This window comes from Aquila chrysaetos, chromosome 21, assembly GCF_900496995.4.
Source record: "Aquila chrysaetos chrysaetos chromosome 21, bAquChr1.4, whole genome shotgun sequence".
Classification (NCBI taxonomy): domain Eukaryota; kingdom Metazoa; phylum Chordata; class Aves; order Accipitriformes; family Accipitridae; genus Aquila; species Aquila chrysaetos.
Genome location: NC_044024.1, coordinates 17,015,664 through 17,027,162, shown reverse-complemented (window position 1 = coordinate 17,027,162; position 11,499 = coordinate 17,015,664). Strand labels below are relative to the sequence as shown.

Here is an 11,499-nt window from a genome sequence, read left to right as displayed (position 1 = left end):
ATGAAGTCATTGTGACAAGTGCAGTAATTCAGGACAACAGTGAAACTCATTTGGGTAAAACTTCAACTAGTGTTACTGTATTTTTGCTTCTTTTTCTTTTCCCAAGAGACAGAAAGTGTATCTCCTTGAGGTCAGGTTTGATTTGCAGTTTCTCTGTGGATGGCATTGAAGTTGACTGCTTGTGGAGGCTTTTTCTTTGCTGCTAAGTGGGAAATTAGACTAGAATATGATTTGGTTCCTGTTTGTGATGGCCCTTGCACTTGCTGTCACTTATTATTTGTGTCATGGCTTTCCTTTGTTAGGGGGCTTTATAGAAATAGAGAAATGGAGTTGTCTGTTCATAGATTTCAGAGTTCTGCACTGTAATGAAACTGCTGTAGCTGAGTCAGTTATGGGACTCCTCACCAGAGGTGCATTTCTCAAACTTCATGTCTCTCTTATGGGAAAGGTGTTAAAATAGTATTCCAGAATACTAGTATTCCAGAAGAACTGCTCCACCTTAAATCTGGTCTTGCTACTGAACGCCTTTAAGAGGAACTCATATAGAAATACTCATACAATACTTCCTCTTATTGGCCTGCCAGACCCAAGTATTCAAATATTATGTACAGCTGAGATATACAAATAAATGTAGTTTTCTTCTGATCTTTTAGGAATGAGTGTAAATCTTTCCTTTGCAATTATGAGAGTTATGAACTTACTACGTTTAATATGCATGCATTTTTTTTAATCAACAGCTGAGATTCTTACCAAGACATGCGACTCCAGGAACAGGCTAACACTTTGTTACTGGCTGCTGATACTACCTAGTTTTGGGCAGGCAGCACAAGCAATGTCTTGCCTCACCTCTCTGCTTTTACCTCAACAGAGGTCATTAACAGCCATGATGCGGATTCATTTCCATATGAATTTAATGCAATGTAATGTCAGAAATGTGTGCAGTTATGTTGTCCCCAGGGCTTGGGTCACCCCTGTGAATGAAGCTGCTTGAGGTTTATGTTCCCCAGCATTAAACTATAGACATTTTCCTCCTTCCACACCTAGTGAGAGCCTCCTTAGTTGTGTTAGTGAGTAACAACTGTTAGTGTATTGTCAGAGGGCATCACCAGGCAGTATTTTTCTCATATGGGTGTGCTGGCTACTTTAAACTCCAGAGCTTTTTGCCTGACCTTGCAATATTGCGTGGATGTTTTTTGTTTGGTTTTTTTTTTTTAATTTTTCTGTTAATGTGCAGAATAGCTTGTTAGAATAGATTGTGATTTACAGTGAGATGGGATAATGCCTGTTCTGGAAGGTCCCGTGCACCCCTTATGTGCTGGAGAATGACTGCAGTTTTTAGTGGTTATTTCAAAGATGTTGCAAGTATTTTCCTTAGCCTTTCTCTGTCTAAAAAATAACAATAACAATTAATCTCCTCAGGGCTTCTTCACATCCTAATTACAACCAAGCCTCTCATTAGTCCCACAGGGAGACAGAATCAAATGCCATATGGTATTTTACACTGAGGATGCTGTGCTTACCAAGCGCTGGAAGGAGACAGGAAAAGGGGGAGTTAACAATTCATAACCATTTATGGAACAGGCACAGCCCTCCTTGGACCCAGTTCAGCAGAGTCGGAGGGCCTCAGATCAGGAACTTTATCTGGCTAGTAATTGCATCGGCATGCTGGCTTTCTTGTGTGCGTGTGTGGGCATTTGGTGAGCAGGATACGAAGCTGCAGAATCTTTGTGCTGGCATCCACACACAAGGATGAATTAAATGCACACACGCCTCCCAGGAAGGACCATGGCTGGATTCTACGGTTGCCTGAAAAGTAAAAAGTAAGTGCCATGCTGAGCCCTTCCCTCCACCTTTCCGAAGTGAGCTGAGTCTAGTGGATACTTTGAAATTCTGTCTTTGTTGTATTTCAGCAGCAGCACTGAACTAAATGCTTATGCCTTGAGACTGAAGTACCATTCTGACTACAAAAGTGCAAAAAATCAATCCTGCCAGAAATACCAAATCAGTGAAAATTGGTCATGTTTTTTTTCCTTCAGAGGTATAAACATGAAATATTGAAAAAGGAATTAAGAGCCTTCTCCTGTCTAATTATAGTAAAAGGAAAAATGTCCTCTTCCTTATTGATTAGCTATATTGTTTATATATTAACACATAAAAATGAGCAATACAGAAATGCACATTGGCTTTTAAAAAATGTTCAGCTACGAATCTGGCAGTAAATGCTCTTTGAGAACTTGATGTGCTCAGTTTTTGTATAAGCAACCTGAGGTTTGTTTCTGTAATTGCTCCCTGTTGAGAGTTTTGGTTGTATTTTAAAATAAATATTTTTTATTGCTTCACTGACGTATTCTGTTGGAGCAGATTATAAAGGGAGAGTAGAATGGGACAATGCATGTTAGTATTTGTGCTTTAAACCACCATGAAGATACATTCTGTTTTTCCTTTGACATTCTCCCTGCTAAGGAATGGAACAAAATTTTCTGCTGCAAAAACTGAGCAGTTTTTGATAATGTTTTGCATCAGCAGACTGTAGAGGGCTCTATTCTTGCATACAGTATGGGATTACAGAAAGTGAAAATGCACAGTGAAAGGCAAGCAAAGTTGTATCTTGAGGCTTAAGATGTGAATGCTGATAGTTAAATGTATGGGTAAATCCTGGTTAGCAGAGGGGAATAAAAATAGTTCAAAAGTGAAGCTGACAATTCACTCTTTTTCCTTTTTCCTCTGCTCAAGATTGTACCCTTCATACCAGCTGTTTGTCTCACATTAGTCTGGTGGAAATGTGCATTTTCAAAGGCACACAATTCCTGTTAGATTTCTGTTAGCATTTCCATCCCATCTTGATTCTTTCCCTCCTCTGAAATTTGTAACAATGTCTATGAGAGGGAATTAATATTTGGAAAGTAAGTCTGCCTTAGATAAAGGGTGAGGATGCAATCAGAACTACCAAAAGGGCTAAGAGTGAGTCCTGATGAAGGTAGGACAATTGGCACTTGAATTGACAAAAAAAAATCAGTTTACATTGCTTGATTTATGCTAAGTTGTTTTTCCCCAAAATCCGTCAGCATCTAGTGCAGTTAAAACAAACTTGGAAGTCTGAGAGGCTATAAAGGCTGGGCAGATGAAGCTTCTTTCATGTGGCATACGATCTCTTCTTTCCTGGTAGATCTCCACCTGATTTATGAGGAACAGGGTTTTTTTTCTTCAACAAAATCTTCTTTCTTGTTACTCTTCAGTTAGGTTTCTACACTCGATATATATACAGATTATATTCCTCAACCTGTTATTTCAGCCCTGTGATGTGTTCCCAAGTGGATTAGTGCAACTATTAATACTTTGCAGTCTTTACAAATTTTATATGCTGCTTTGGCTGTGATTGTTGGCAATTAAAATGAGTCTAAGACACCAATTGCAGTAACAATGATGTTTTTAGCCTGAGATTGGTTTTGGATAAAATTTGTTTGGAGTTTGACATGCAGTGTTTATCTTTCTGGACAAATGGGTCATTGGAACAGCCTCCCCAAATCCTCATGTGGTCATTCGACTTGTAGGAGTTAGTTTGCTTTCTGAATGAAAGCTATTCTGGAATGAAATGACTTTTATGTTTTAAACAATTGGCTCGGGTACCAGTAAGGATTTAGCCAAAGCATTAATAGAGCTCAGTGCAGGCCATAAAACCTGTCACTGACACTGGGAAGGGGGTCCATCAGGGCTTTGAGCTGCTGGGTCCAGCTAAAGCACCTGGCCTGTTTTAAAAACTGCTTTGTGTAGTGGTCTCCTGTGCTGCTGCCACATTTACCTTCACTTCCCCACATTTTGCAAGGGGAAGCAAACACTCTGCCTTGGTACGCTGCAATAATGTACAGCTGAATCTGATCTTTGTGCAGGGAGTCCTGTCCCTGTGCTTTGTTAATGTTCTTTTATGAGATATCACTTAAAAAAAAAAAGCCCAAAGCCTAATCCAGGTAATTCTTCATCGCAGCCCCAATCTTGGCTGCTATTCCACAGTTGGAGATTGCTTTCATATTTCTCTTTAACCAGCATCTGCAACCTGAATAATCTTAAATTGTTCTTCCGGTAAGTTTATAGCTCTTCATCCTTGTTGCAAAGTTTTGTTGTGCTTGGTCCTAGCATGGTGTCAGAAAAAAATATTAGACCTGCACAAATAAGATGAAGTTTTCTAAAGCCTGTAGAGGAATCTTTTCATACATCTCTCAGTTTTTGGTACTAGCCAAATACACAGTTATGAGCTGAAAATGTGGTTGCTTGAATAGTAAGGTTCACTGATGGTCAATGCAAACTGCCAATTTCCAAAGACAAATATAGTGTGTTAGAAGCTATATAAAATATTTGGCTGAAGGCTTTGCATGCCAGCTCAGAACTGGTTTCTGTAACAGACTATAAGGAAATGTATTTAACTGGTCTGTACTTAATGTGGTCACTCAGGATTTCATGGTGCCTTTCACAAGCAATTCCAGAATTAGGGACATATTTCAGTTTGAATGCCTTCTGCTATGCCAAGCTCCGCACTTCCAGTGGGGTATTGTGTTCTTTTCTTGTAGTCCGAAATTGTCCAAAAATGCTGATGTGCACTCTTATTCTGCAAAGAAGTTCAGCATTTGGGTAAAGCAAGTTGATCAAGGGATGTATGAGTATAATTTTCAATATATTTTTAGATTGTTTGAGATGAAAGTCATTGCAAATGTAAAATGATGTTATAACCATGAAGTCGAGTAAAATGTGTTTTCTGGATTAGGTGCTGTTGCGCTGTTGCTGTAGCTTGCGTTGTTGCCTGCTCAGATGAGTGTCAGGAAGAGATTTTGGTGTTTACTGGGATTATTGTAAAGATGGTATAGTGCTGTCCACCTGATGGATAACCAACTAAGATGAGATGTCTGTTCACTGCCTACCACACCTTCGCCACAAGCCCTCTTGTTGGAGAGGGTCATAGGGGATAGTGGAAGGAGTGCCAGAAGTCCCTTTGTCCTTGGTGCGTACTACACTTTTTACAGCTTTTATACGTGTGTGAGGTCCTTAGAGCCTTTGGTTCCCCATCCACAGCAAGCAGCTGCTGTTTTAGCTTGGACACTCGCAAGTGAATTGGAGGTGGTTTAAAGCTCCACCAACGGCTACTGAAGTAGCAATTTGGCACTGTGGGGAATGGGGCAGTTTAAAACTGTTGGATCTTCTCTGTCAGCAGCTCATTTGCCTCTTGTGGCCTCTCTCACTTTTTGGAGGCGTGTAATCGCCACAGGATTTAAGTAGCTGTGTTTACTGACTGTCCACAGTACATGACGCTTTGCTCTTTGGCGCAATTTTAGACATGGAGCATCTCTCCAGGACTCACAGGCTGTTTAAAGTGAGACACTGAGTTCCCTGGCCATCCAAGCCTGTGGCATCCCCCAACATACCTGGACTCGGCTCGGCTCAGCAGCGGTCCGTAGGCTCAGTGGGGCTGGCAGCTGTCAGGAGGCTGTGCGGCTTTGGAGTCAGTGCGTGCTGCGTGGGAGCTGTGGCAGAGCTAGTGCCGTGGTCCCGTGGTGATCTGGGGGGGTCTGTCTGTGTGGCTGATTAATTCTGTTGAGGTGAAATGCTTCCCATGAACACTTTGGTATCCTGAAATATGTTTGTTTACCTGTCTTTATTGTACACCACTTTCACACAATATTCCCCAACAACGGCAAGAATCACTGATTAACAGTTTTTCAGTGGGTTTTTTGAGGTGAAAACAGCTGAGGATGAAAGGTGGTTCCTGACCAGTGAAGCAAGTTCACCAGTGCAGAGACAATCCCTGGATCCACACGGGGGTGACAATACCAGGTTTCAAGAAACAGCTTACAGAGGGTGCAAGAGGCAAAGCATTGAACAGGAGAAGGGATGTGCTTTTGTGGAAAGTGGAGAGCTCTCCCATCTGGGGCCAAGTCAGAGAGGGTGAGCTGAGGTGAAAGGACTCCCCAGGCATCGTGAGTCTCTCAGGGGAATCTTTCAATAAAAAACCTATGAGCATGTTCCTGTACGTGGCAATTATACAGAGTATTTGGACATTTGTGAGCATTTTGTCTTCAGCCCACAGGAATTATTCAGTGCTATGCCTGGTATTAAATGAGTGGAGGCTTAAGTCCTGTTTTCTTACTCAAGAATAGTAGAGAGGGTGAACAAAAGCGGTCACGAGGTGGCAGAATCATGGTACTGCAGGCAGTTGAGCACAGTTAGTACAATGGTGCTGTATTATTAACAAAAAGATCAACTATTTCTCTGTGTTGATTCATTCCATTTGACTCATCTCTGTGCAATAAGTTCAGTTCTGGCTTAATATACCAGTGAGTCACTCCACATCTCCCAGTCCTCCTCGTTCTGTTCGTGCTTCTCTCTGGATGGTGTTTGTTTTAGCAGCCACAGTGATGCGGTGTGTTTGCTGGCTGTAGGCAGAGGAATTCCAAGCAGGCATGCCCGTTTGCTTGGTTTCAGTAGAACAGCCCTTTCCCTATCACCAAGGTGCTGAGTGTTTGACAGATGTGCACCTCTAATGCTGCCTGTTCTAATTCTCTCGCACTGGAGCAGAAGCTCTTGGTTTGGGACAATCTGCTGAATATGATTCTCACTCTTCTGCACCATTTGGCTGTCAGGTTTTTTGTCTATGTTATTTTGCCAGACTGAGCCATGAAAACATCTTGTCATAATTTTGCCTTGTGTTCTCTTCTTATACGGAAACTTCTGCTGCTCCAAGTGTCTAGCTTTATACCCTTACAGACAACTGGAGAGATTAATTTGTCATTTCCTCCTTGTACAGAGGTCTAGAAAGTTTAATAGCTGTGATGTGAAGGCGTAGAATTGGCTTTAGAAGCTGAAATCTGGCTGTAGATATGTGGGACAGAAATGTAGTAGGTCCAAGCTGTACTTCCAGTAGGTTACCTACCTGAGCTGCTGTAGGGCAGCTAGAGCTGATTACCAGCCAAATGTGGGAAAATCTGAGATAAATCTGTCTGTGGCGAAACAGGAAAAAAACCCCAAGGTAATTCCAAGGTTGGAATTTTTTTTTTTCCCCAAATATCTCCTAAGGGTTGCTGCTGTAAGAAAGTAGTTGAGCACAAGGTGCTCTACTCTAATGTGATCCAAGCTTATAGTTCTGCAGGTGCCAAGGTATTTTGTGGTCTATCATATCCTGTCACCATGCTGCAGCACATGGTATCTTTGTGACTGTTAGAGGGGATTGTAGCACTCTCAATCCCAGCAGGGTAACTTGGCTGTGCAGGCAAAGCCGTCTGATTTTGCTTTTTAACCATCTAGCCAGAGCTAAGGCGGCATTCCAGCTTCAAATTTTTGTGGTGGTTGTTTCTTTTAGCCGCCGAGTTTCAAGGATCTGGTGCTAATTAGTGAACTAAATGTTTGACTTTTATTCATGATGAATTCATTTATGCTTATTCATTCTCAGAAATATGTAACTCTGCACTTTGCCAGGGCTTGTAAGTATCACTCATCTACCAACACAGTTCTGATCCACACAGTAGTTTGGATGCAAATGGGATGTATTTGAATGCTCTAGCTCAGAATTATGTTGCAGACATCGTGTTAATCATCAGGCTATCTGTGTACGTTGGAAAATACATATCTGACAGGTGAAAAGGAATTGTTTGCTGGTTCACTCTAGCAGTCAAACTGCTTTTATTCGTCTTAGTTTAGTGAAAAGAATGTTCCAGAAGTTGAAATTTCATTGCTTTCTTTCAAAAAATGCAAATTGTCTTACTGCTTCCTTACTTGCCGCCTTGGCCTGTGAAGACCTTTCAGAATGTCTGTCCCCATCTGATTCCCTTCCACCCCCACCATTGCCTACTTGTCAGTACTCCATCTTACAGTCCTTGTTGTCTTTGTCTTTGGTGTCACCCTCCTGGGTTTTTCTACTGTCATGTTCCCTCTCTGCTCCCTGATGCTACTGTACCGCCTTCTTCAAAACATAGTTGAATACAGGTTGATACTCCATTGGTGCAAAACGGCATTAGCTCAGATAATCTTATTTTAGATGATCCTGTTTTAGAGAGGTATTTGTGTCTGGAATCCCAGAGAAGTAGGATCCTTTTTAGTCGTTGCTCATACTAAAGAGAAAAGTCAGTAGATGCCCTTGGGACAGAAATGGCTCAGGGACTGCTTTAAGCACATGCATTGATCTCCCTTGGCTCTAACAGTTCTCCATGTGTTTCAAGACCAAGTACACTTCAGAAGCTGCCTAACTTGAGGCTCCAGAGAGAGCAGCTAGGAGAGAAGAGCAGGGACAGCAGGAGGTTTCCTTTAGAGCAAAAGAAGGGAGACCCTCAAGCTTCATACACAGCTCCAGAAGAGCTCCTTCTGCAAGTGTGGAAGCCGCCCCAGGCCTTCCTTGATTAGGAGCCAAAATGGGGTCTGAGTTCCAGAAATACCCACAGGCAGCGCACACTCAGGGGGTTTAGCCAGCCAGCCACAGTATGTTTCAACATAGGAAGGAGCTGGCCATGTTTTTATTTTTGTGTGTGTACAGGCAGTACATGTTGCCCCAACTAGGTTTTGGGACTTCACATGAAGAGAGATTTCCTGATCTTCCTGCCAAAGGCAGCCTCCGAGACCACAAAGCCTGCATTTTATTTGCTCTCTTGTAGCCAAAAGATGGCTGACTCTTTTTTATGACAGTTTGATCTTCAGAGTGAAAATTTGTAACACAGCTCACCCTGAAAATTTCTGTTAGCCTCTCCTTTTTTTCAGTGCACTATGAATTCTTGGGCATTAAATATCTATATTATCTCCTCTTGGAAGAAATGTGTCCTGGGAAGTTTGATCTATCTGAAGATTTTTTTTTTATTTTTTTTTTTCCCATCCTTAAGCTGCTCTTTAACTAACAAGTTGAGGGATAAGTGACTGTTTTGGAAAAACCTTAAAAAAACAGAAAGCTTTAGACATAGCCTAAAGTCCCATGTCTCAGTTCTGGCATTCAGTTCACTATTGTTTCAGCCTCATTTCCCCTGCAATATTCAGACAGCTTAATTTGGTAAAAATGTCTCCAGACTCTTTCTTTCAGGCCCAGGATGTAATGATTCTTCACATTTTGTGAGAATAAGATCTTGGAAATCAGTGTGAGACTCAGATACAGGGGCATGGCAGATATGGAGGCTACTCTTGCGAATTTTTATGGTTTTTGTTATCTATCTTTTGTGTAGTGGTAGCACATGATAGCAGTGTCAATTGGTATGATTCCAGCATGCTGGTCTCCCATAGCAGAGGTAGTGCTTAGCTCCTCCATGCGGCTCATTAAGCTTTCCAGGTATTCAGTGTGACCATCTCGATTCCACAGGTAAAGAAACTCAAGGCTGAGCAATAACTAACTCGGCTACTGTCAGCAATCCAGTAATTTGCCCTGTTACCCAGTGATAGAGCCAGGAAAATCAGCCAATTCTCCCAACTCCCAGCCCAGTAGTCTCTGTCTGCTAGGATATGTTTAAAAGATGAGCTCTGTCTCAAAGATTTTACTGTCTAAACTAATAATTGTCACCTTCACAGTTTGCAGATATTGGCAATTTCCATGGAGTTTTCTGAGACACGCTGTTTTTCAAGCCCCTGTAGAGCATGTTGAAGCCAGCTGACAGTAAACTCCTTTCCTCAGCTACCTTTTTTATCCTTTGCTGATCCCTGCGAAGAAGCCTGTGGACTCCCAGGGCTCTGCACACCACAGGTCAGATATCAGTCATCTCACTTTATGCTGGGAGGCCACAGGTGGAAGAAAATTAATTAGGACTTTGGAGAGGGGGTAGAAAGCACACACACAAGCTAGGAAACAGTGGCCAAATATTCCCACCACCCAGGTCTGGGATGAAGATTACGCGTATTTGTTGAATTTGCCACACGGAGAGGCCGAGACAGTAAGCTTTACTTTTATTCCCATACTTGACTCTCTGACATCTTGACTCTGCTAGCATGAGGCATGTCTGCTGTTTAGTGATAGTGGCTTGACATTTCCTGTTGCTTTGCTCTTGAAACTGTTTCCAAAGGCAGTAATGCTTACTGGGTGTAGCTCCCTAACTGGCAAAGGCAGACTTTGGTTACATCCTTGTTGATGTTTAAAGGCATGTTCCCCCTCCTTCCCAACTACTCCAAATGTATCCACATCAAGTAGATCTGAAAGTGTCTTCTACTGCTGGCAATGTACTAGCTCCTTAGTACGGTTGCTGGATGACTCTGCTGCTTCTTTTACTTCTTTTTAGGAAGAGTGGAAGAAGATCCTCATTCCAGCTGTTTCCTGAAATTTCCCCAGTGTGGTAGTGTGAAGAAAAAGAATTACTACATGGGAAATGCACTGACTTATTCCTATGCTAATGCCAAATGGTGCAATTCAGCTGGGTCATTTAATGTACATTCCTTTAAACTGGAGGCAGTCTGGGCCCAAAATATTGGCTGAGCTCTTGCATGTGCTTAGATCGTGACTATATTAGTGCCAGTCTTGGTTTAAGCAATGTTTTGTCACATTTGCCCTGATTGGTGCAGACCAGAAAATGCACTGGAAAAACTGTGTGACAAATTATTATCAGGGAGAGGCTATTCAGAAACGTTTTACTTATCTACCTGTTTGCCAAAAGCTATTTGCTCTGTTGTCTGAGCAGTGGAGATCCTCACACTGACAGCAACTACACAAGGTCATGCTAAAAAGCACTGCAGAGTAATTAGGTGTATGAGGGCAGCTTGAAGTGGCATGTCCAAAACAGGTTAATCTGTCTGGCATTGGTGCCAAGTGTTGCAAAGCTATGGTAGCTTGGACTTCAGTTTGGCCTCTCAAGCTGAGTATGAACTAACAGCTGGTCTGCTACTGGTACCTGCCTCAGGTTTAAGGTAACACAGGCCCGTGTATGTATGCTGCAGTCCTGTCCCCCCATGCAGGGAGACCGTTCTGCAGTGATTTAGCAAATGGCATGACTGCTGAGAGGGAGTGGGTCTGTGGAGACAGGGCACCATGCAGGGGACAGAGGCATTTACTCTCAGTTCCTGGACTGGTAACAGAGTGCATTTCCACTGTTTTCTGTAGTAGCTTATGAATGTTTTTGTCTCATTTTGCCCTCCCCCCTTCTTATCCTTTTGGCTTCTCACACAATTACAGACTGAGCCTGTGTGACTGTATGAAAGGCATTTCCTCCTGTTACTTTTTTTTTTTCAAGTCGGCTTCAGCCCACCAGCTGCTTTCCATTAGTGTTACACACACACTCACTAGGAGGGCAGCACATAATGCTTCAGGCACTGCTGAATAGCAGAAATCCTTCAGAAACGCTGTCAGACAGAGGCTTCTCAAAGCAGATTGTAGGTAAAAAGAGTTCAGCACATTGGGACCTGTCTTCTGGCAAGCCTTCTCGGAGAAGCCAAGGTGTGGGGACAGAGGGCGGTGAAGGGGGTGTTGTCTGAATGCGAAGTGTGAAAGCTGTGAATAGATCTCTTTATGTGAACAGTTGTTTGCTCTGGATATCTCGTCAAGGGTAGAAGCTGAATGATGTC

At 42.5% G+C, this 11,499-nt stretch overlaps 1 protein-coding gene across 9 annotated transcripts in view; it reads left to right on the top strand.

Annotated features, from left to right (window-relative positions):
- The first annotated feature begins 1,154 nt into the window (after positions 1–1,154).
- Positions 1,155–11,499, top strand: part of KIAA1210 (KIAA1210 ortholog) — a 54,127-nt gene continuing 43,782 nt past the window's right edge. For 2 of the 9 annotated variants that reach the window (XM_029997030.2, XM_041119026.1), the window contains exon 1: positions 1,160–1,820. In XM_029997030.2, the coding sequence (XP_029852890.1) occupies positions 1,759–1,820 (62 nt within the window). In that variant the 5' untranslated portion in view covers positions 1,160–1,758. Of the gene's footprint in view, positions 1,821–11,164; positions 11,372–11,499 lie in introns of those variants that run through there. The other 7 variants (XM_029997033.2, XM_041119025.1, XM_041119027.1 and 4 more) reach the window with 6 other exon arrangements.